We start from the raw sequence: 26,930 nt of genomic DNA, 5'->3' as shown, positions 1-26,930 counted from the left end.
ATATACTGATTATAGCAAATAAGCCTTCAGTTGAGTGACTGTCGGCCACAAAGTAGGATCACAATATGAGAGCCGTTATCGATTTTATAGGATTTCGAGATAATCATAGAAAATATATTCCAAAAGAAATAGCTGTTGTGGATCCAGATTCTAATTGTTTGCAATCATGGGTATTTAAACCTCCGTGCGCATGGGATGATCTCGATATCCGAATACAAAATGAAAATTTATGGGAAACTCAAAATGTGCACGGCCTCTCTTGGCAAGCTGGAGAAGTGAATTTTACCAATATGTCTACTATTTTATCCTGCTGTACCGAAAATGCCTCAGCCATTTATTCCTTTGGCGCAGAAAAGTGCCATTTCCTTTCTACCTTACTTCAACGCACTGTGATTAACTTGGAGCAGCTTGGATGCCCTAAATCAGCTCTACTAAGTTTCCCTACCTATACCTGCTGTGAGAAGAACCACCGCCTGAGAAAAATAGCTTGTGCTCTGAGAAACGCGCACCTGTACGGTCAGTTTCTACACCACTACAGTTTCATTCAGCACGTTGTACCTGCATGTGCCTCAACCCAAGACGAGAACAACTCGACATCAGACTACAAAGAAGGCAGCATCTCGTCGTCAGACGAGAACTTATATTCATTGAATTCGGCTGCAAAATGGATACCATAAGCATTGCCATGACAGTACATCAAGACAGTGTTCTATCTGAAAGCTTCGTTGGAGTGTTTGCAGACAATACGTTACCGAAAAATATCAAGCTTCCAGCTTCCCTGATTATCAATACAGACAGAGATTCTGGGCCTGGAATACATTGGACTGCCCTGTACATTGATTCGAATTGCCACGGAACATACTTTGACAGTTTTGGTGAAAACCCCAGTGCTTCTGTGACAGAGTTTTTGAAACGCAAGTGCCTTTGTTGGTGTATAAACAGAACAGTTATTCAGAATTCGTTGTCCAGTGTGTGCGGATTGTACTGTATTGTGTTCCTCTATTATGCCAGCAGAAACCTAACTATGGGATACTTTCTATCTTTCTTTGGGAAAGATTTGAAAAAGAATGACCGCATAGTGAGAAAAAAATTTACAAATGCGTTTTCTTGACTTTATCAACAGTGTGGATGCTGTGAGAGCCTAATCAGGGCACAGAGCTTTGTAGTAGCTGGAGGTTCATTAGCCTTAGAGTACTTGGGTAAAATGTGAACATGGATAGCAGAATTTTGAGTGAACAGTAAAAAAAACAATCAGCCTGGATATCGCACTTGTGATGAAATCATATTAGAGATAAAAAAGCGTTAGTATAACGCTACTTTGTAATAGAATAGTATTCTTTGATATGTAACAATTGAAAAAACTTGATGTATTACATACTTTGTAGTAGACTAGTTTGTGACAATAAAAATTTCGTGTGTAGAAACCAATTCTTTCATTTATAAAAAGTGGTATTGAGTTACTAAAAAAGGTACTTGAAAAGTAAATAAACCACCACAGTATTAAAAATAAACCTAAACTTCAGCTAAAGTTGAAGAAACACAGTTTGTGTGTCTAAATTGCCATGCGAACTCTTGCTTGAGTCGTTCAAATAGCGTTTTCTGAGTAAAAATACACAAAAAATGCGAAATATTGGCCCTAGCAGTAAAAACATCTGGTCAATTTTACGTGAATCCTGATGTTTATAACCCAATAATCAGAGGGTCCGTGGTTCGCAAGCTAGAAATAAGTGCAAATAGTGGTACGCATCCACTTTAACCTGTAGATACAGGAACTGAATGTTCCTAGTTCAGCCAAATTCGTTACGCCTTAGGTTAAATAATCTTTGCAATGTTACGAAAGGCAGAAGAAAAAAGAACGCGTATATTACTTCTGCCAAATAAAATTGGAACCACAAAGAAAATCAATACTCGTGTGTAAAAGAATTGGCGGGACCAGGCTTCCATTCAACTCCGAAAGAAGAGCGATGGGGGCCGTAACAATGGAGAACCTTTCTTCCCCCTCACGTGTCCATGAACGCTCGCGGTTTGGGGTGGCGAAGAATGCAAACTCGTATCAGGTTCTTGCATAACAGGTTAATATTAATAACATATCTTCTGCTCACATACTTCGTTTTCATATAGACTACATCGTTCAATTTCTTCGCCTTTAAAGCAAAGATGTGTTATAATATCTTCTACCTCCGATCGAACGCGTCGGCACCGGTTGAATTCGGGTAAATACGGATCCTTAATTATACCAAATATGACTCACCACCGACGCCAAAATGGCCGGACGTGACGCCTTAGAATAGGCCAAAAATGTATTTTGTATATTAATGGGAAAACCATTAATTCCAAGTTCCAACGTGTGCATAAAGCACTCATGACTCATATCCGGCTGAAACGCATATATAGGGTTAGCTTAGGCCGAAAACGGAATACATAATAGTATCTTTTGTGCACTAATGGAAAACCATTAATTTCAAACTCACACGTGTGCATGAGTCATCGATGACTCATCTCCTCCTCCACCCACGACACGTGGCGCTTGATTAATTAACAATAGCGTCACCCCTCGAAAATGAATAAAAAAGCCATTAATGTCAATTAAAAGGTCTATTGTTAGGTTTTATCTCGAATGGATTCTACTGACCACTGTAAAGTTTCATTTATGGATGCTGCAATATCAGCATAAGCTTGCGGTTCCTTTGTCAACCTGTCTTTAGCATGTTCCCACTGATCACAGTTTACATGTCGTAATGTAGGTAGTGTTCTTGGACCGGGAAGGACATCTCCGAACATGTTGCATCAAGTATCAGTTCCTCGTGGTGAAATGTTGAGTATTCTAGAGTGTTCAGTTGTTGATGATTATAATTTTTAATTGTAATGAAAATGTATCATAAACCACCTAAACAGTTTGATTATAATGCATAAAGCACAGAAAATAATATAAATTAAAAATATATTCCCATTCTAAAGTAATTAGAATTTTAAATACATTTCTTATGAGGTGTCAAAATAACCCCTTTCCACTGTTCTAGTGGTATCAGATCCTTCGCCATTCTAGTGTAAAGTCACTGACCTGCAGTGTGTAGCCAATCATGCATAAGCCACAGAAGAAAATATCTTCATGACTTACTGGTAGCTTACTATCAATGGTTTAGTGATTTTTAATGTGTAATTTTGTAGCTGTGTGTTACACAGAACCTCTGGCTTCAGAAAATGCTACTACTGCACCATGACAATGACCCCACATATTTTAAATGTACTTTTATTACTTCAACAAATTCATAAATATCACTGAAATTATAACACTTTTAATAATATATATTGCTAGACAGTAGTCATTTTACATACCCTACCCTAATCAATATAATAACTGGAATACAAACCTGCTTTACTTCCTTTAGCAACAAGTGGAAGAAAGTCTTTTGAAGTAAAGAATCCCATTTCAGAATTTAAGCCTTCAAATATGGGTATTTTCTTAGCTTGTGGCAAGCCAATCCCAAGAAATATCGCTTTGTAGCCTTGATTTTTCAACTTCTAATAAAGGAAAGAGTAAATAATAATATTCAATGATTTATTTTATTAGTATTGTGCTAAAATAGAAACTAAATGTTGCACACGCTGTTTTAAAGAAATCGTTATATCAATATAATGCAGTAAATTGATCATATTCTTCAGTCAGTGAGTGTCAAAAAAATAACTATTACATTTGCATATTCAAGGTAGCTTCTCTGCCAATAACACAAGTATTTTTCCAGGTTTTTGAGATTTTAATCTACTAGAGTACATAACTCTAAATTTCCAACCTCTGCAGTAGAATGATAAATGCTACAAAGGCAGAGGTCCCAGGTTCAAACCCTGGATTAAGTCATGGTAGAATTAAAATGTCTCATTCTGTTCGTCTCATCATCTTTTTCACCATATCATTCATTCTTATTGAGCATATCAAGAAGTACAAAAACAACATAGAATAACAAAATATAAAGAGTAATTTAAAATAATAAATTCAAGGATAAAAATTAACTTAGAGGTGCAACTCTACAAGGATAAAAATTTGCCCTATTGCTTTTGTTGAATTTTACTCCACTCCACCTTCATCTTTATCTTAGACTGAAGCCCAGTCATGACCACACCAAAAATCTTAGCGTCCTCCAAGGACTGAACTTCGGAAGAGTCACGCAATGGCAAGAATGTTAATCACTATTCTATACAAGAATCGAAAGTCAGATATGAAGATAGCATAATTCTGAAAAACTATATCATTTTGGACCACAAAATTAAGGAAATAGAAATGTGCAAATGTTATTTGTGACAGCAAAAATCAATGATTAAAGTTAAAAGTAAAGAATCCAAAACATTTATCAAGTACTAAGAAATCAATAGTTCCTCTCTTACGATTCTTACAAAATAATACAAAAGGCCACTTTCAAAATAAAATTCATTGTATTGTTTTGTAATATACAGCATGTTTTAAGAGTCCTGCAGGATTCTAAAAAGCTATAACATTAAAGTAATAAGTTTATTACAATGAAATATTTTTTCTTTACAATTTGGAAAATGTAAAATTTTGTTCTGCTCACACTACTGAATGTCATGTGTGCAGGTGATCATGGGATCACATGATTACAAGATGGCGTCAATGCAGGAAAAAGCTCCATGCATATTATAGCTTGCCGAGTTAAAATCTTGTGTTTTGGTGTGGAGAAAGTTCCAAACAATGTTTTGAAAAACACCTCCAGTGGAGACAAGTTTCCACAGATGGTATGAAAAGTTTAAGGCTATGGGAAGTGTAGCAGATTTGCCACATAGTGGGAAGCCAAGAACAAGTGATGATGTGTTGGATGCAGTGCAGGAGAGCATGCAACGGGGTGCAATGAAATCTCTTAAATGAAGATCCTTAGAACTGGGAGTGGCAAGGTCTATGTTACAAAGTATCTTATGCAAGAAAGTGAATGCCAAGCCCTACAAGTTGAGATTTGTGCACAATCTGGTAGAAGAGGACTGTAACATGAGGAAGGATTTTTTTGAATTAATGTTAACCCGATTAAATGGTGATGCCCTTCAGTCTCTCATTCTTTTCTCTGATGAGGACATGTTACATGTTTCTGGACAAGTGATTAGACACAATTGCCGAATTCGGGGGGTTGAGAATCCACAGTAGATCGACACACATTAGCGGGATAGCCCCAAGGTCCTGTGTGGTGCACAGTTTCTATGGACCACCTCATTGGTCCATTCTTCTTCAAGGAGGACACTGTGAATGGTGTCAGTTACCTGAACGTGTTGCAGTCATTCCTTGTCCTGGAACTTCAGAGGTTGGGCATCATCAATGAGATCCACTTCCAGCAATATGGTGCCCCCTCCCCCACGCACAATTTGCCCTTGAAGTCCGTGAGTTTCTTGGTGGTCAATTTGGCGAGAGATGCTGGAAAGGACACACACCTTGGCCTGCAAGCTCACCAGACCTTACGCCTTGCAATTACTGGCTGTGGGGACATGTCAAGACCCAGGTGTATGAACAGAAACCGACAGATCTTGATGACCTGAAGTTCAAGATATGTGATGTGATTCACAACATTCCAGACGAGCACCATCAGAATGCAATTCTCGGATTCAAACAAAGATTGCAAGAGTGTTTGGACATGAATGGTGCCCAGCTGGAGATCTGGTGCTGAACCAAACCACATCAAACATTAAAATTAAAGTTCCCTCTGTGTAACAAACAATATTTTGTTATAATAAACCTATTACTTTAAAAGTTATAGGTTTTTAGAATCCTGCAGGACTTTTAAAACACACTGTACAACAGTGGTTATGTGAACTTTTGAGGAGAACACTGATATGTAAGATTCTGTGCAATTATTTGTTGGAAAGCTGAGAATCCCTATATTTTAATTATTATGATATTATTAAGAAAAAATTCAATGAAACTTATAATCTTACCTCGATGGTGAGATCATTAGTAGATAAAGCATGCCCCAATTGAATTTTCACACCTAAGTCCTTGACCAGATCTATCTCAAAGCTGACTACACCATATGGTAAACGATATTGCGGTATTTCTGAAGAACTTTTAAGAGAGAGGAAAAAAGTGATTCACAGTTATTGTCTATGTGACATGTTTAATTTTTAAATGTAAGCCAACAGTATTATGCACATTTTATATTTTTATCAAGTACTTGATAAAACTTAAATTTTCATTTTATATATATTGCAAAGATTTCTTTAACATTGTAAATATGTTCCATATTTTAGTTTTTAGATCAAGTTGTATTTCTAATGTAAAGTGTTCTGCCTGCTATGGTTGAAAAATACAAAATCAGAGAACAATGTCAATCCAATTCTACTTGTGATTGCACTCATGGAAAAACAAAGATTGTAATGCATTCATATAGTTTGATTTGTACATTGCAGCTAGTAAATACAATTAGGTTATTATGAATTAAATAATAATTTATTGATACTTTTTAAATAATGGGACCCTAGTTTACAATAGAAGTATTTGTTTTATCCTACCATCATTTAAGTTTGAATTTGTAATCCTTGTAGAATCAAGTGAAAAGACACAAACTGAATCGATTTTTTACATGCTTGTTATGTAATTAATTTCCTAGTTGTGAAATGTATTTAGCTATACATAGGCAACAGGAGAACTTAGGAAGAGTTAATTCAATAAGTAAGCTCAACGTACAAGGAAATTTAAAAATATAATTGTTAATAATTCTGAGTTAGCATGATAGTGGCGGTACTGTAAGGAAGCAGGTGACATCTTGCCGGCTACCCTCTAGGCATGGTTAAGTCTTCCGAATTTCAGAAGAGTCTCAGTGCAGTGGTGTGCTCAAGGGTGGGGGAGTTGGTAGGGGTCATACCCCCTCCCCCTTGGCCTAGTATTCCTAAAAAAAGAACATCAAAGGCAGGAAAAGATAACAAAATGTTGGAAAGGAGAGAATGCCATGGTGCCCCGTGAAATTATTTGCGCCCTATTAAATCTGTATTAATTTCAGTCTGCAAAAAAAATCAGATCTAAAAATTTTCTTGCTCACTTTGCTCGCAATATGTGATTGTTTTCTGTAATCTATTGTAAATTATCAGAGAGAGAAGTAAGACATCTCTTAATTGATTTTGTCTTAAATGCATGAACAATTAGTTTGAGGAAAGGGAGCATGCACATTTGTGTAATTTTTGCTGTTGGTTTATTATGAGATAGGTGAATTGATTGTGTAATGTATTTAAATAATATATGTTGTGAATATATTTATTGAATACATACACAATTTAGTGTTTGCATGTTACATATGTATTTTCTTATTTTACGTTGCTTCATGTTGCATTTGTGTGGAACATATATGGAGCATGAAAGTTATACATGTTAATGTAAAATAAAGAATCATATTCGGAATGCATTTATCAAGCATTTTCTGTCTTTCAAAAATAGTTTGTGTGCTAGTTTTCCATTATTAATGTGAAATTGATTGTGTTGAAAAATAATTCAATTAATTTGTTCGAACACAAATGCTTTAGCACTGATTTCTACCCCTTTCTTGAGTAATTTATGAGGATAATGACGTATTTGATACTACTACTAATGTTATAATAATAATAATAATTATTATTATTATTATTATTATTATTATTGGTATGTTTAGACAAAAATTCGTGGTTGCACCTCTGCCTACAGTGTCACTATAGAAAGCAATTTGCCACTTGGAGTGAATTCTGTAGATTGTTCCAATTTATAGTGATACAAAGAAATAATGAATAATTACTTCCCAATTTTTTGTAAGGAAATGAATATTTACACCAATTTTTATGTCATAGGAACTAAGAAAGAGTGTGTTGTTACATTCCACTTTGAATAATGTAGATAGTAGCACTGTCAAGTCATCTGTGAGGACTCACATTTAAGTTGTAGCCTAAATGGAAATTTTCATCTGCCAATTTATGTTGTCAGCACTCTATGTATGTTAACAATACTATAACTACTTACCTAAGACCACCAATGTAATTTTGTTTCTCATATATTGTGACATCTGAATAACCAAGTCTACAAAGAAAGGTAGCACATGACAATGAGGCTGGCCCGCATCCTATCAATGCTATTTTTGAATTGTAACTTGCTGGAAGATTGTGTTTGTCTGGAGGTCGTATCTGAGGTATTTTCATTTGTTTAAATATCTGTAGAGAAAAAGGATATGAATGGACAGCAAGCTGTATACATACTTTTTCTTAAGTTAAACTTGGTTATGAAATGCGACATGCTGAAAATCAGATTAAACACTCAAACCAGGTCAAAATTTGACCTGGTTTACCACAAAAAAATTTATTGTATATATTTATTATATTTATTAAATTTTGGTTTAGACATTTGTTTTAATAGTTTGCATAATATATAATGAGCATTTACCCATATATTAAAGCTAAATGTATAAAAATATGTGAAAATAGTTGGTAAACATAGTAACATAGAGAATATGCTAATGAAACAAATCATGTTTTTAGCAATTATTAGAAATAATACAGAATTAAAAAAGGAGCATGAATAGTAGTAAACATTTATTGTAATGAAAGCTATTCTGATACATGAACATTTAACAAACTAGGTCAACTCTAGTCTAATCTTATTTATAAACAAAAAGTTATGGATATTAATATTTCATATACAATTAATGTGTGAATTTCTGGTACAATTCAGTGAAGAGGAATATGTGAAAATTGGTTTGACTTACATCGGTTGCAAATTGTTGGAGTCCACCAATGTTAATTGGCCCTTCCTCTGTAGCTTGTAAATTACAACCACCAACACAAAGGTCACTTGTAGGGCAGACCATACTGCATGTGAGACCCAAAGGGTTATCAGAAAATATTGCTTTGGCAGCTCCATAGTAGTTCTAGGAAAAATAATATATATATATAATGTTATAAGTTTATAAAAATAGTATAGATAACCACAGTCTTGTAATCTAGTTCAATAGAACATGAAAATCTCCATGAAATCTAGAAATATCTAGAAACTAAACTTGAGATCTTGTGCATTATATTTTGATGTACTAATCACTAATTGATTTGCTTACAGTTACTAAAAGTACAAGATTAGATTTCAAGACAATTTATGTTACAGGATTATATACATATAATTTAGTTTGTATTTTCTTTTTGCTATGTATGTGTGGATGCATGAATACATTTGTTATGAATTTAGGGGATCATTAAAAATCATTACTTAACTACAGTCCAGCAGAATTAACTTTAGAGAAATGGCTGCTCTGTGAGTGATGCAACTGCACTCGAATTGGCTAGAGCAGGGGACTTCCCGCTGTAATGGGCCAACGAAAACTCTATTGTTCGGGCACGTGAAATGTTACCAAATGTTGAAAGGACTCAAGTGCAGTGACTTGTGAAGCAAGCGAAGCGGCAGTGCATAGAGCCTCAGTGTTTTCAAATTACGGATTAAAGGTAAAGAATAAACTGTTTAGCATGTCCTCTTAATACAGTGATATTTCCGTTACACAATGTACAATTTTTCAAATCTCCCGTTGTCAGCTGATTGCCCGTGATTTGTGTGAGAGTCAAGCGTTCGCTGTAGGTTGGTACTCCTGCAGCAGCGCCGGCAGCCATTTGTCTCAAGTTAATTCTGCCCGACTGTAATATTAAAGTTATTTTCATTTTTAAGATTTTGCCAATCCATATTTGTGTATTACAAATGTAAATTATAATATTTTATAATTCTAAATTTCAAAACTGTTAAAGAGATAGGTTTGGAAGTTAACAAAGAGAAAACTAAATATATGCTTACAGGCCAAAACCAAGTGTTAGGTAATAATCAAAATCTAATTATTGATAACTCGTTTGAAGCAGTTTCCAAATTCAAATACTTAGGAGTAATATTAACAAATGAAAATTATATTAAAGAGGAAATAAAAAGTAGGCTTAATTCAGGAAATGCATGTTACTTCTCTCTTCATAAACTTTTGTCTTCTCTTTCAATATCTAAGAAACTAAAAGTTAAAATATACAAAACAGTAATTTTGCCTGTAGTATTATATGGATGTGAAACTTGGTCCCTTACATTGAAAGAGGAACATAAATTGAGAGTATTTGAAAATAAGATCCTTAGGAAAATCTTTGGACCTAAAAGGGACGAGGAGACAGCATGGGCGTCTGAAAGGGGGACAAAGGGGGGCCGTGGCCCCCCCCTGGAAAATGAAAGTCAACCAAAAAATATGTATTTCGCACATATAATTTCATTTTAGCCACAATAATGTGTGTTAATTATTGCATGAACACCATAAATTCAAATTTAAGCAACGTTTTTTAGGGAACAACACTATTTTGGGGGAAAATTTGCCTTCGTTTGCCCCCCCTGGAAAAAATACCTTCCTTGCCCCTCCCTGGAAAAAATCCTGCGGACGTCCATGGGAGACAGGTGAGTGGAGAAGGTTACATAATTTAGAACTACATAATTTGTATTAATGTCCAGATATTATTAGAATAATTAAATCAAGAAGACTTAGGTGGGCAGGCCATGTGGCACGAATGGGAGAGGAAAGAGGGGTTTACAGGATTCTTGTTGGGAAACCTGATGGCAAGAGACCTGTAGGAAGACCAAGACGAAGATGGAGGGACAACGTTGAGATGGACCTAAGGGAAATCAGTAGGGATGGAAAAGAGTATATAGAACTTGCTCAAGATAGGGAAAGATGGAAAGCCTGTGTTGCTGCAGCCATGAACCTTCGGGTTTAAGAAGGCTAGGGAGTTAGTTAGTTAATTCTAAATTCTAAAATCCAGTAGTCTCTGGGGAGACCCAAACCCAAGTAACCAAAAGTGGTTGGCCCAACATAAAAACATACCATTGGGCAACGGTAATTTTGGCCGTGGTTCCAACGTTGGGCCAACGTATGGTTTTTACGTTGGGTCAACGTATGGTTTACGTTGGCCTAACATACTGAAAACTAAAGAATGGATAGGGTTGTGTTCTGATATATACATAATATATTGTGAGGACAAATGTAAACAATAGTACAATTTAATTACGAAAATAATAAAAATACACAGCATTTTCTCAGTCACATGGTATCATTGTTTTCAAGGCACCATACCTTCAAGTGGTAGCATAAAAACTTTCTAGAGTTTACTTAGTTTTCCACCTTTCATGGAATTTAGTCTGCACATAACATTTTTTTAACCACTTTCACAAGAATACCTGTAATACCTGAATTCTTGTTCAGCTGCAGCTAAGGAGACATACAATTAGCAATAACCAACACATCCTTCATCCATGGTGGCTGACAAAGGACTGGTGAGTGACCGCAAGTTAAAAATACCTTCTACTTTCATTAAAAATATATTATATTTCCAATATGTGCTGTGACTGTAATATTCGAAAATAAACACTGTTACATGTCACTTATTTTACACTCTAGAATTTTCAGCATACTCCTGAAAGTTGTCTTGGCATGAAAAGGTTGTTTTTAAAACTGATTTTGACTCACTTTTCCATGATTGGGCAAACGTTGGCAACCACCGTTGGCCCAACGTAACACCAACGTCAATTTTCCAACCAACATAAAGCCAACCTTACCCATGTAAAAAATGATGTTGGCCCAACTGTGGTGGTTACTTGGAAAGGCTCTTTCACACTGTGCAGTGAATTTCAGTTAATTTTCTGGTAACTGTAATTTTCGTTGTTATGCTCATATGATTATTTGTTGTACAATTTGGAAGTACAAATCTACACCTTGCCTTTTCTTGTTCAATATTTTTATTTGATAATAAATTGGTACTGCATTTTTTAACCTTTCTGACATTTATTACTTACTTTATTTGAAATGCTGGTTATGAAGCTCTTTATGTCAATTTGTGTTGGGCAGGACTTTTGACATGGAGCATCAGCACATTTCAAGCACCTTGCTGCTTCTTTCAGAGCTGCCCTTTCACTGAGAGTTGTGTGTTTGATGTCATCAAAATTTTTCTCCAGTGAAGTGCATGTCTGGAAACAAAACAAGAAAGATACTGTATCAATGAATAATTAAAGTTACAAGTACAAAACCATGGTGAATTATCTCAAGGGAAACATGAAAAAACTTACAACTCTTAATTATCTCAGATGAATTACAAGGTATAAGGCAGTGGTGAAGATATAGTACGTACAAGCAATGCAAGCACTGCTTGCAATTTTAAAAACTACACCCTGGAAAAATTACCCCTGCAAGTTCTCGCGTTTCTCTACGTCCAGTTTAAGGCAGAAACGAGACTTCCAAAGTTGCGAGGCTAGCGTTACGCTGAAAACACGCCGCCGCCATGTTACTACGTCACTCCTTAGGGAGAGCTCGCTTGTCGTCTGCTTCGAGCGTCCAGTTCCGGATGGGTAGCCCACGGTGAGCGACGAGTTCAACTGGAACCTTGACAGGATCAAGACGTACGTACGCAGATCCTCGTGCAGTGGTTACACGCTCAAGTAGTTCTCGCGATTTTGCTACCAAGTGATAGTGTAGTGAACAGGTATTGTATAGGAACACATACCGCGTGGTTTAATAGAACAGTGATACGCATACCTTCAACCGGGTAGCCGACCCGAACGGCCATGGACGGGAACGAATCCCCGGACACCGACATGGACACAATAGATCAACCCTCATCGCCACCCAAGACTAACCACATAACACCCTCTCAGATAAGTGCGGACAAAAACACCCAAAAACGTCACCGGGATGAAATGGAGGAATCGATCCAGCCCGACAAAGTTCCCCGCGGAGACACTATTTCCGAAATTCAACCCACTCTTCCCGAATACTGGTACGACAAAGACATGCCGGGAACATATGTCGTCCTTCTGGACGGCATTGAGAAAAACGCGAAAAGACTTGCCGCGGGTAGCGTCGGAAACATTCTCAGGAAAAAAAATGTGACCGTGAACTTGGTAGAACAATGTGGTATCAATCGGGTCCGGGTAACATTCAAAACAGCAAGGGCTGCTAATAATTTCATGCTGCAGACTGCTTTGCATCGGGAAATGCTGGTTCAATCGCGGGTGCCACTTTCATTAGTTCAAAGGGAGGGTCTGGTATTTGGTATTGAACATGATACCTCCGAACAAGATGTATTGGAAGGTATAGAAAGCCCCATCAGAGTTCTCACAGTCAAACGCTTGCCGAAAAAGATCTGGCGAGAAGATGGGACTTTCGACCTCGTTCCAACAAAACTTTTCTGTGTTACCTTCCGCGGGAACCAAATACCTGATAAAATCATCATTAATAGCCAAATACACGAAGTAACACCTCGAACAAGAGCAGTTTTGCAATGTTCCCAATGTTGGCGTTATTCGCACCACCACAAACAGTGCCGTTCGAAACCCGTGTGTGCCAATTGTGCCAAAGATAAACATGAAGACCAGTGCGACAGTTCACCCTTGTGTATTAACTGCAAAGAACCCCATTCCTCTTTATCAAAAAATTGCCCCCGACGTAGACTTGAATCAGCCATACAAAACAAAATGGCTGAAGAAAACATTTCATACCACGAGGCAAAAAACAAACTACAAGGGATTTTTATTCCCAGCCCCACCAGGGAGGAAGTTCTCCGCCCAAGATTCACAGGTGCTAATTTCCCCCCATTACGTCTTCCAAGGTCGGAACGTTCGGTGGACAACACTAGACTTGACTTGCCCCATTCTACACAAACGGTCAATAACTATCAGATATTGAATCATACGCAATCGGTGCTCACAAGGGAAGAACCAGTATTAGAAAATACTTCCCCTACTGATGCCATTAAACCGCCAAGGCGACCCAAAACATCCAAAACAAAAAGAAAAGACGACCATCAACCCCGCAAAACGTACAATAGCAGGAACTGGTATGATGATGATGATGAATGGTTAATCATGACCTCCAGTCCCACCTCCGACACAGAAAGTAATTATTCCAAACCGATAGGACAAAATGCCCGGCCCGCTGCTTTGACAAGTAAGAGGGAGATAGATAGAGTGAATCCTGTTCGGCCACCAACAAATGTGTTCTCGAATAACTCAACCCCAGAGCATATACCAATAGAGCACAATCTTATCTACAACTCGATTCTAGACATGATTCCCAATTTATGGGACACGGTGCGGGAAACAGAAAACAAAAATCGTCGCATTCAACTCATCAAACAAATCCAATCTTTAACATCTAATCTCCTGGCTATCATAGAATCCACACATTGAAAGAGCAAGGTTTCCGATGGATACCGGAAATGGAAACAATAGTACAATGGAATGTTAATAGCTTCTCCGCGAGAAAACTTGAATTACTAGACATAATTGCCGAATATCAACCCCAAATTCTCTGTTTACAGGAAGTTAAAGGTACCAAACGCGAAAAATATCGTCTTGCGCATTATAATCTATACGGTACACCAACAACTAATAGGGGAACGGTAATATTCGTACACGAAAAAATTCAACATACAGAAGTCCGGATTCCGCATGACATCAGATTAAAACCAGATTTCCAAGCAGAAATAGTAGCTATCCGCGTTTCTATCTTCCTACGAACATTCACAGTCATATCGATATACATCCCTTCCAATACTAACTCCCAACGCATACGAGCACGAGACCTTCAAGAAATGATACAACACGTTCCCGGACCTATTGCCCTTTTAGGTGACTTTAATGGACACCACTCAACGTGGGGGGACAAACATAACGACAGACTAGGTAACGCAATTGACACATGGATCACTGAGAATAACCTCATTCTCTGTAACGATGGCACCCCCACCCATTACCCTCTCAACGGAAATAACCCATCCTGCATCGACCTGACGATAACGTCTCCGGAAATTTTCCCTCAGTTCGCGTGGTATAAAGACGCAGACTTACGGGGAAGCGATCACACACCCATTCTCTTGATCAGACGTCGTCACAATCTCCGACCCCCAGGCTTAGCTAACAGCCAGACACCCCCAGTACGGCGATGGAATAAAGCCTCCATTAACTGGGATGCGTTCAAAGCCACGTTCTCACGGATATACATGCCAATTTTATCATTCCGAAATATCAACCTAGTTTACTCCAATCTCATCGAAATGATTACGGTCGCTATGGACCACAGTGCTACTCGTACCCGCTTTAGTATCCCGGCCAGATATCCATCCATAAGTTGGTGGACGAGAGATTGCGAAACCATTAAAATCAGAAAACGACAACAACTCCGAAAATATGAACGACGCCACCTCCGAGAAAATTTGATTGAACTAAAACGCCTACAAGCGAAAGCGAAAAAAACTTACCTCCAGGCGAAGAGAGCAGCATGGCAAAACTTTTGCAATACATTAGATCGCAGCGATAGCATAAGCTCCATTTGGCACAAATTTAACTCCATTCGCAAACCCACCCAAAGTAAGGTGAAAACGCTAGACCGAACCTGGGAAAACGACTTCATATCTTTATTAACACCCCCCTCGGTTAGCTCGGGTTATAAACACGACGAAAGATTAAACGCAACATTCACAGATGACTTTCCCGCGGTGACCGCATTAGAACTCACAAATACCTTGGACTCCCTCAAAAATACCGCACCAGGATATGACGGCATTACATATGACGTACTTCGCCACTTGCCGGACGAAGGTATCCACCTCATTGTACAAATTTACAATGAAATATATCGCACCGGTATTATCCCCATAACCTGGAACAATCATGTCGTAATTCCTATCCTCAAACCATCCAAACCTCGCAACAACGCACAATCGTATCGACCCATAGTATGAATTCCGGTACTCACCAAACTTTTTGAAAAAAACATTACAACATCGAATAAACTGGACCCTGGAAAAGCAACAATTTTTCCCCCCAACACAAATGGGATTCAGGCTCAATCACGGCAGCCAAGATGCCGTATCCACTCTCACAGTAGCAATTCAAAATAGTCAGATAACTAAGGACTATTGTTTTAGCCTGTTTACAGACATTGAGAAAGCCTATGATTCGGTTTACGTCCCAATACTATGCAATGTATTAGACAAATTATCAATACACCCTTCCGTTGCTAATATTATCTGGAATTTATATAATAAACGAAATCTTGTATTTTGGTTCGATGATCGAGTGGACGGGGCCAGAAAAGTACGAACCGGAATACCACAGGGGTCCCCCCTCAGCCCCCTACTATTCAATATATATACCCACCACATCCACCAATTAGATCTCGCTGACTTTAAAGTATTACAATACGCCGACGATTTATGTTGTTATAAACAAACTTCTGATGCCACTCAAGGCATACTTGCTCTAAAAAGAGCTATTACAGTACTTCGGGATAACCTCTGGAGTATAGGACTAACCTTCTCACCCTCCAAATCAAAAATCCTAATTTTCAATCACCGACAACCTTTAACTTATCCAAACAATATACCAAGTATCCAAAATATACCTCTTGTAGACTCCTATAAATATCTCCGAGTTTTTTTTGACAGAAAACTAACGTGGAGACCCCACATTGAATACCTCAAAGTAAAAGGAAAAAAAAATATTAACATATTACGAAGCATATCCACCACTAAGTGGGGGAGTCATCCATACATTATGCTCTTATTTTATAAAAATTGCTTTCGATCATTATACGATTACGCAGCCCCAGTATACGGTGGGGCAAACACAAAAACCCTGAACTCGTTAGATATCTTACAACGACAGGCTTTACGAACGTGCCTCGGCCTAATGCCTTCCAGCCCAAACGTGAGTGTCTATCTCGAGAGTAATGAACAATCACTTACTCACAGACGAAAAAAACTCACGGTACAATTTTTACTCAAAACATGGTCTATACACCCCCACCCTTTTAATAGAGAATTTGCCATCCAAAGACAATGGGAGATAATAAAGCGTATAGATCACTCAACCCCCCGATATTATTTCCTATACTGCTATTTCATAGACACAGAGGCCTATCAGCTGTCATTTACCCACGACCACCCACTCATATATCAATTAAATATCCCCATAGAGCCAAATCTAGATATTCATTACGCCGACCGTGGTGAACATGGAAAATATCAAGAAAGATGGCCGGAGTCGACATTAATATACACGGATGGATCAAAAGACGATACCGCAGTAGGTTCTGCATTTTATATCCCGTCCCAGAACATAATTAGACAATTTAAATTACCTCCCGACGCGTCAATTTTTTCGGCGGATGCTATGCAATATATAGAGCATTACTTCATATCCTCGCGTCGGGCCTGCCACAATGTCTTATACTGACCGACGCCTTGAGCGTGCTCCAAACGTTGTCAAGAGCAGGCACTGCAGCCTATAAACTTACGATTTTCCCATATCTTATTCAAAGTGCAGCGTTACGGCTCCGAAAACGGGGACAAGAAGTGACCTTTACCTACATCAAGTCACATTCCAATCAAAACAAATCTCACGACTTCGTAGACATCTACGCAAAGCAAGCTCGGACACTCGAACACGTAACCCCCTTACGCTTGCCTTACACAGACTTGCTCCCTCGCGTAAAAATGAAAATCCAACACGAATGGGATGAATGGTGTGCACACGAATTACAAAACACGACCACCTATAAGTGGAACACGCACATCGGCACAAAACAACCTTGGTATCAATCTTTGAAAATGCCACGGGCCGTGATTGTGTTCACCTTGAGAATGCGCACGGGTCACGTTCTGGTGAATCAACATTTGGCAAGGATAAATGCGGTACCTATAACTTCCTGTCAATGCGGAGAACCCAGCCAAACAATAACTCATCTGTTTTTCCAATGCCCCTTACGACAAGCCCATCGGGAACAGTTGTATCAAACCCTACTTCGACTAGCTGTTCCATTTCCGGCGTCAATCCCAACCCTGATAAGTCAGCCTCGAGCTCCCATCATATGGACGCTATATAGCTTCGCACGAAAACACAACATCTCAATGTAAACAAAAACAATAAGGAAGATCACAGTGTAACATACCTAACAGGATACTCTCCCATAGTGAAAATTACGAGTGAAAGTGAAAGTGTATTGTGCAGGTGCCATAAGGAATAACGACAGGAGACAAGAAGAAGTCGGATCAAATCAAGCGGTCCCGATGGCTAGAAACCGCAAAGGATAGGCGATGTGAGCCACGATAAAGCAAACAAGCAAGCCACGGTGAGCGAACACGTGCAGCAGTTTTACAAATCTGTACCGATTTAAATAATGGAAGAAGGAGTGATAGGAGAAAGGAAAGCTATGCTTTGTAATGATCATCTTTCTATGAAATATCCCGCTGCTCACATGCAAAATAAATGAAAGGGTTCAGCTGCATGTGTGTTCTCAGGCCATGCGAAAAATATTGCTTATAAAATTGGTTGCTGACCAGACACTCAAAAATATTTTTTAAACTTATATTTATCGATATTTACCGTAACCTATGTAGTGCAAAATATGAATTTTCACATTCTTCACTTTATTTATAAAGCCTATTTAACTTTCTTTTCCATAATGCAATTTCAGTTTGTGTTCCATTTCTGTTGCGCAAATTATGATCAAATATTTTTGTGCAGATAAGAGAAAATACACTGAGAAGATTACATTAGTTGCACAGTACATATCTATACTTAGTTTATGTATAATTATTACAAGGAAATAATGTGTATAACCATGGGCGTATATAAAGGGCATTCAACGGGTCCGACCCCCCTCTTCTTTTTGGTTCACTAAAATTACCAGTTTCCTTATTCTATCCGCTTGTTCATAAAAAAATTCCTTCGGACTTATTTCATTCTATTAAATTAGAGACGTATAGGACGGGATACGGATGGGAAGGAAATTTCGTAATTCCACACACCAGATGGGACTGCAGACCAATATCTGCAATTTCCTGATAGTTTCGGAATTTCTGCAATAAGAAACTACATTGAGACTGTCAAATCAGTTATTTTCTCCCCCTCGAATCATATTAGAGAAATTTGGTTCTTAAAAACGTAGTGACACAAGATGAACAGAAAAGTATCAATACTAATAAGTAGTGTGACTACATACACACAACTTTGTCGGGTCCAGCACCCCTCCCCTCCCTCCCCCCTGCTCCCCAACAAGCTTCCGGCCAGCAGTGTCCTGGATTTTCACTTACGAAATAAAGCAACCCTAATCATACCAAAAGTTGATCCATCCCTCCCCCCTGTGAACTATATATACGCCCATGTGTATAACAATATCCTATACTGAAATGGTACATTATAATTATTTTGAATTTTGTACTGCGAAAAAAGCCGCCTCATCTCGTTACCCCGAACGCATTAATTGGTTGGTTCACAAATTCACCACTAAGGATCCTATCGAGACGAGACATGGCAGCCTTGGTCTCGTTCTCGTTGAGAGTAGTAAATGTCTGTCTCGTGTTTATTTGTAAATGTCTCATTAACAGTCTCGTCTCAATTTATAAACATCCGTCTCGGGTTTTTGAGGGCAATTCTCGTTCTCGTCTCAAGTCTAGAAAAATATAGAATTAGCAACGTATGCAAAGGCTTATCATTATAAATACAAAAAAAACTTTCTTAATATTTTTTTTGTTCCTCGTTTCGACGGTACAGCCCTCAAAAACTAAATATTATCCTGCTTATATATGCAAACCAAACTGCAGGTTCAGAATTACCAGGAATGAACTGGCGTTGTAATTATTATACACAAAATTCATGATTTATCTGAGGAAGTCGCATGTTCCAGGTCTAACTCTACCTGGGCATGACTGTTTCCTTGTGAGTGACATTTCATTGAACTGGAAATAGTTACATGGGAGGATGTGTGCTCGAGACTTTGGGGACAGTTAGGGGGATGCTTCTATTGTTAATGTTAGTGTTGTTCACGAGACGAGGCATGTTCCGTCTCGTCTCATGAAAGGAGATGGGACAAGTGAATGATTTCGAAATGAGATGTGAAAGAAGAAAAAGTTCCTATCTTATCGTGGCTGATTGGGTGATACTTAGATTGTGCAGTTGGTGGTAGTGTGTGTGTGTGTGTGGGGGGGGGGGTGTACTCTTGCACCCAGACTTCGAATACTGCTTGTAGTTATTAATCTTCATTGTAGCGATTAACCAAAAGTGGGAAGAAATGTGATGTTAGAGATGATACATAATAAATTAACCATGCGTTCTCATCGTTGCGGTTAAACAAAGTGAACGGAAAAGCGACGTAAAAGTAGGCTAAATACAAAAATTTGCAATATATATTAACTGAAGAAAACTGTCATTTACTGCAGGAAATTTAAAAACTTACCGTACCTTTTTATACCGTATCACCTCTTATATTGCAGAAATTGGCGTGTGAACCAGTGTGTTCTAAAAGTATTATCTTAAAATTTGTGAAGAAAATATTATGACGAAAATAATTGTAATTCCAGAAAAGGCATTCCTATAACATTAAGTTCTTGCCAGTCAGAACTAACCTATGTATTCGCAATGAACAAGGCTGTTCACGTGTTCAGCAATTGACTGTTACAAGGTTTGCTTTGTCACCCTAATGGGAAAACCCTCCACCGAGTTGCTGAATTATAGTAAATACTACTATACTGCTAGGGCATAATTCATCTCCAAGAAATGGAGCACAGATTTTTGCACTGGAAGTTGTAAGATACTTGTTTTACACAGTATCAAGTGAATTTTCTGTCGCTTCCGCGGCTCATGCTAAGTTGACGGGACGAGCAGAAGCCCCACCTGCACGCATATCTAAGTGATGACGTCAGAGGACCTCCTGTCTGTGGAGAGGACGTTTTCAAATCCGTGACGTAGGAGGTGAATTTCGGCGGTGTTTGAAGGCGTGTTTCTCGAGAACCGAAACAAATATCGCCGAGATATTTTGCACATCTCATGTTTGTGTCATTTTCTGTAAAATGAATGGATTTAAAACGTTTTTCATGTCAAAGTGGAAATGTCCATTATCTCGAGGAACTGTATAATAGCACACAAAGTTTACAACAAGCGAATGAAGATGCAAATTTTCTCTAGATGCGGTACGTGGAAGCAAAAATTATATTACCTTATACAATGCTCGAAGTCGAGCTTTGGGATAGGTGGGAGAATGTTTGTGTGGTTTAACATGGATACAATGAAGCAGGTGGGGGTCCACCTCGAATTATCGAGACTCTTCTGTATTTGACAATATGTCGTGATGTTTTTATCGTAAAAATTGCAAATTGTTGTATACGAAAAATATTAAACAATACTCAATGTTGCACTTCGTATTTAAAAAAAATGCTTGTAATACTTGTTCAACATGTTTTCCTTGCATATGTTAATAGCTCGTCGCTAAACGTAGCATAAGTGGACAGAAATATAATGCGACGTAAAATAACAAAACTACAAATACAATCAGTGGCGTGCCCAGGATTTTTGAAAGGTGGTTACGTTAGTTAGTCAGCCCTCATTTACCATATTTTCCTGCCTTTGACGTTTCATTTATTTTTTTTAGGAATACTGACCTAAACGGGGGTTATGACTCCAACCAACCCCCCTTGGACACGCCACTGAATACATTTGTACGTCAATCGCCCTGAAACAATGAAGTTTGGGCCAGAGGGTAACGCGTGTTTCAAAAACATCCACAATTTATATGTTTGCTTTAAATTTTGATATTCAACTTCCCAAACTTCTTTGCCATCGCATGAAATGGTTATTTTCCAAGTTACATATGAGTTCTTCCGTTTCTATTCAAAAAGAGTGTGGAAGGGGTCCTCGAAAATTTTGAATGAGAGAGTTAGCGAAGTGACACCTTGTCAGGTTTTTAGTAAGGATGGCCACAAAATCGGGATAACGGATAACGGGATTTCAAATTATCATGCATCAATTTCGGATGCAACGTAATTCGGATATACAAATATCCGGATAGTACGAACAAACGATAAAACTGTCCGGATAATGCACACATTGTATATCCGGACATTTCGTATAATCCGGATATCTGAATAATCCGGATATAGAATATTCGGATGATCCGGACAGAAAATTATCCGTATAAAATATTGTCCATCCCTAGGTTTTACACGAGACGTTTCCTGTTCTTACTTCCCATGCCTTATTTACCAATACACCAATTAGTACAAAGGGCTCTCGGGTTCGATACCCGGTGGAGGCTCATAGTGGTTCGGATCCCACTTTAAATTGTAGGTCCAGTCCCGATTAACCTTACTGTGCATAAAGTGAACTTAAAACACAAACTCAATCAAATCTTCAGAATCTTTGTGACGGAGTGGTTAGCATAATGTGCTACTGAGTCAGGGGTCCTAGGTTCAAATTCTGAGTAATCCAGGATGTGCAAAAGCGACATAGCCAAAAAAAAAAGAAGAGTATGTCGCCATATCTTCTAAAATAGTTTAGACGATATGCCCATTAAGAAAGTCTGGTAACGTTTTTAGCATGCAGTTATGTTTGGAGTTTGAGGAAAGACTTCTACACCCTCTAAGATTCACAAAACAGAAAAAATAAATGAATAATAGATATCAGTTAGAACATAAATATCACACTTAACCCAACTACAAATACCATAAACATATGTCGGCTCGGTGGCCGAGTGATCGAACTCTGCGGCGGAGTCACAGCGCAATACGACGTCAGAGATCCCGGGTTCGAATACCGGGTAAGGCATGGATATCTGAGTTTGTTGGAAATGAGAACATAGAGAATTGAGTAAAACTGATATGAAAAAGAACTGAAAGAGAATGACATAGGAAAATGCCGCTTAATGGGTTTTCCTTTCTTAAATATAAAAGAAGCGCGTTAAGTGGTTGAGTTTCAATCACCTAAGTTCCCTGTTCGAATCCTCACATGGGTGTTCTTTATAAGTGCTTCATCATCAATTTCATGAATTCGTCTTCATCGTCGCGACTTGCAAAAAGTAGCAGAAAGGTGATGCTAAATAACAAAAATAAAGAAAAAATTTAACATGGAATTAAAATTGCAAAATATATTTTTCAGACTTCAGAAAAAACGTCTAATTTCAATTATTTTACTAATGCAACTTATTTAAGTAAATAAGTAACTCATACCCTTATATACCGTGCGTTCATTTCGATCTGCAGCAGAGAGATCGGGAGAAGCGTGGCGGGCGGCGCTCACGGAGATGCCGACATTTGCGGCCTGTAATGCCCGCTTATTTTTATGGACTAATGCAGACATTTATATAAATATTGCAAAACGAGCACTAACCTGTGTTATAACACGCAAAAGTTCGTCTGTAATTCATCACACAAATAAATACGCTTTAGAAACGATGTTAAGAGCCACAGATAATAAAGCATTTTAATCATAGTTTTGACCAGTAACGTCCTGCTTAAGTTTATATCCTTGAAAAAGTTTTGTATCGATGGGGATCGTTTGGAGGTTTCGAATGTGCAACACTGTATCAAGATTACGCTGCAGACGAAACCGTCCAAAGTCAATGGTTTTCGTGAGCTTCCTTGCAATCCGAAATCTCCGAGCTCGAGTTTTTGTTCCTTCACGACTAGATTAAGACAGAGCTGTGAATATAGTGGCGAGCAGATGTATACCAAGAGCGTGTTAATTTCGTACTGTGCGCAAGAGTGTTATTCTTGGTTACTTGTCGTTACTTGTGTTAGTGCAGTGTGTGTGTGTGTTGTGTCAGTGAGACGATTGGAATGCCAGCTCAAGTTTCACTTTAGAACAAAGAATTTTTATGTATGACACTTACGTGAAAACAGACTCATGTCGGGAAGTGTGTAGGCAATTTGTACATAAATTCCCAAGCGTTTCACCTCCACATAGAGATACGGTTAGACATCTTGTCCTTAAATTACGATAAACTGGATCGTTAAATTTTAAAACACCTAAGCAAAAACGAGTGATTCTAACCTAAGCAAAACTCGATGAAATTGGTGTAGCGTTAGAACGTTCTCCAAACAAACCTCTACGCCGTGTTTCACAGGAGATGGGCGTGTCAAAATCATCAGCACATACAGCCACTAAGGTACAAAAATTAAAACCGTACTCTTATAACAAAGGTTAGTGCTCGTTTTGCAATATTTATATAAATGTCTGCATATGTCCATAAAAATAAGCGGGCATTACAGGCCGCAAATGTCGGCATCTCCGTCAGCGCCGCCCGCCACGCTTCTCCCGATCTCTCGGCCGAAGATCGAAATGAACGCACGGTATATATATATATATATATATATATATATATATATATATATACCAAATATACCCTTAAAATTATAGCTAAAATCATAATAATATAACAATATAACTTATTTAAATAAGTAAGTTATAAACACAATATTTAAGAAATTATAGCTTACGGAACATTTCTTGTCAGAATTCCTCTTCCATTTCAATTTATTCTTCTTTGTTTCTGCTGATGGAACAACATTTGCAAAGGGCTTGATTTTTGGGTTCAAATTAAGAAGATTCTGAAATAAAAGAATACAAATTTTTTATGCAAATGGAATTAGCAAAGCTTCACTAAAAAGTAATTATCTATAGTTTTAGCTCTATTTTACCATTTTATTTTATTATCCATCGTAAATCTTCGTTTTGTAGAATTGATGCAGATCAACGCACCTAAGCCTAAGGCGGTCATACGCAGACGTGTAAAAACGCGACGTTCATTGATGTCTCAAACTTGATAGTTCCTTCCTAAATATGGCACTGAAGCTGACAAATGCCTTAAAAGTTTTCACATATAAAAGGTCACCGAACGATTCTCCATTTCCAATTCAATGAGCATGTACACTGAATGTTTACAAATTTTACGACTTCAGTAGTATGCCTTACCTGGTAGTTGCAGGCTCGCTCAACTTTGGGTTTTCTACCAAAATACCTGGGATAAAAGCGAGCGATGCCAATTATAATGTAAGTAAAGGAGAGGAGAAAATCTTATTACTACTTATAAGTAATACAGGGTGCGGCAACTAAACCTGACGGTTTTCCATTACAAATAAAAACAAAACTCTTTCGCGCAACGAAGTCAATTTAATACATGTACAGTCATGGAAAAAAGTTCTTCCCCATAAGGCTTTAATAGGAGCAAGTAATGCAGGAGGGTAGGCAACACATATTGCACCCTTCGATGATCGGGTGATTTTGCCTGTCTTAACACCGAGAAATGTGTTCCACGCGAAGGTCAACATGACAGGAAAGTAAAGAGGGTCACGTGACTATTGGTTACGTGGAGTGTTGTGCTTCTCCACGTCCCCAGTTCTTGATCCACATTGCAGAAAAAGTAGAGCTGCATGCAATATATGAAAATAGGTTGTTTTCAACTACAAGCTTAATTATGATTTTCCCAATTGTAAATCTATCAGACGTGTCTCCCGATTTAGTCGGGACAGTCTTTTACTTTGAATTCCTGTTTTTTCATAGGCGTAACTTGACGGGAGCAGAAAGGGCATTTGTAACCCCCCCCAAAAAATCAGGTTTCTTAAAGCTGCTAAAACAGGAATTAAATACTATGATTTGACGCGTCCAAAAAAAGTATTATATTGAAAGATTGTTCCCAAATACGTAGATAGCAATTTAATACTTTGAAAGTGTCTCAGATTTGTTTATTATGTCACATCTTAGTGTGGCACAGGTCTACTACAAAAGTGGAATTTCGTAACAGAAATATGAACCCACTCCTTTTATTTCGTAGCCGATTTCATCTTGAAACTGAAATTAAGAATATTAGTTAACAAGGTAAAAAGGTAAAGTGTTCCCCTGTGCATAGCACCACGCCATGAAGGCGTATAGGGGGTGTGGGGGTAACGCCCCACACTTTCTTGATTCGTTCGTGAGTGGGGGTGATGTGATCAGCATCACGCCCCTGACCGCCTTTACCCCCCAGGGTTTCCCCCAGGTACCCATGTTATTCGACGCTGGGTAGACGCCGGGACCGCTTCCACCGTTAACAAGGTCATTGGTAAACAATAAAAAAATGTGTTAGACCCAATTCTTTAATACCTTATCATAATCTTTATCGCAATTTTAAATTTTGTTGTAAGTCCACTTTATGCAAAAAAAAGGTAAAGTTCTCACCTGTGCTTAGCGCTACGCCATGAAGGCGTATAGGGGGTGTGGGGGTAACGCCCCACACTTTCTTGATTCGTTCGTGAGTGGGGGTGATGTGATCAGCATCACGCCGCCCCATACTTTCTTGATTCGTTCGTGAGTGGGGGGTGATGTGATCAGCATCACGCCCCTGACCGCCTTTACCCCCAGGGTTTCCCCCAGGTATCCACGTCATTCGACGCTGGGTGGGCGCCGGGGCCGCTTCCAACGTTAGAAAAGTTCCCGGGCTTGAACCGGCCGGGGATCGAACCCGGGGCCTATAGCATGGTAGTCAGACGCGTTACCGACTGAGTCACCGGCACAGATAGACTAATCTGAACTGCATACAGTTTAAAGTGGGATCCGAACCACTATGTGCGATCACCTGGTATCGTACCCGAGACCCCTTGATTACAAGGCCTTACCACTACGCGATCAGTGAGGCGCACACAATCTTTGTATTGCGACCTTTTTAAACCTATATGTATCATATAAGAGGTTGTTTAACGTTGCTATGCCTCTATGGATTATATATAGCCAGTATTCGAGCACATAGCGTCAGGTTTCATAGAATATAAGCTTCTCTTGCATGTTTATGGTTTCCTGTCTGCAGTAGAAAAACTGGCAGGTTCCCGTAGCTTTTCTTTCAATAGTCTTCCAATGGTTGCATATCATATCACTCAAATTTGATTCATTCGTTGCGAACACAATCTCACCCTGACGTCATTCCTCCCGCTTTCCTTACAACCCTTGGCGAGGAGGGAGGAGAAAGGAAAGAGGGGGAGGAAACACTGCTTTTCAGGCGCGGTGATTCCGTGCCCAGGGTAAGCTCCTTCTTGTGAGTCCACCGGTCGCACTCTCAACCTTGAGAGCCTTTTCCGTTCCCTCCGCTCAACTAGGGAAAACATACCCGGTAGAGTGCGAAGAACAG

The 26,930-nt window shown here is 38.6% G+C and overlaps 1 protein-coding gene across 1 annotated transcript in view; it reads right to left on the bottom strand.

Moving 5' to 3' along the window:
* Positions 1-26,930, bottom strand: part of su(r) (dihydropyrimidine dehydrogenase su(r)) — a 120,503-nt gene that overhangs the window by 64,600 nt on the left and 28,973 nt on the right. The window contains exons 2-7 of the mRNA XM_083117198.1: positions 24,271-24,381; positions 11,801-11,971; positions 8,712-8,873; positions 7,973-8,160; positions 5,929-6,055; positions 3,372-3,522 (exon numbers count right to left, since the gene is read on the bottom strand). Of these exons, the coding sequence (XP_082973324.1) occupies positions 3,372-3,522; positions 5,929-6,055; positions 7,973-8,160; positions 8,712-8,873; positions 11,801-11,971; positions 24,271-24,381 (910 nt within the window). The remainder of the gene's footprint in view (positions 1-3,371; positions 3,523-5,928; positions 6,056-7,972; positions 8,161-8,711; positions 8,874-11,800; positions 11,972-24,270; positions 24,382-26,930) is intronic.

Source organism: Lepisma saccharinum, chromosome 2, assembly GCF_977018435.1.
Source record: "Lepisma saccharinum chromosome 2, izLepSacc3.1, whole genome shotgun sequence".
Taxonomy (NCBI): domain Eukaryota; kingdom Metazoa; phylum Arthropoda; class Insecta; order Zygentoma; family Lepismatidae; genus Lepisma; species Lepisma saccharinum.
Note: the sequence above shows the minus strand (reverse complement) of the source record. Positions and strands in the feature narration are given on the sequence as shown.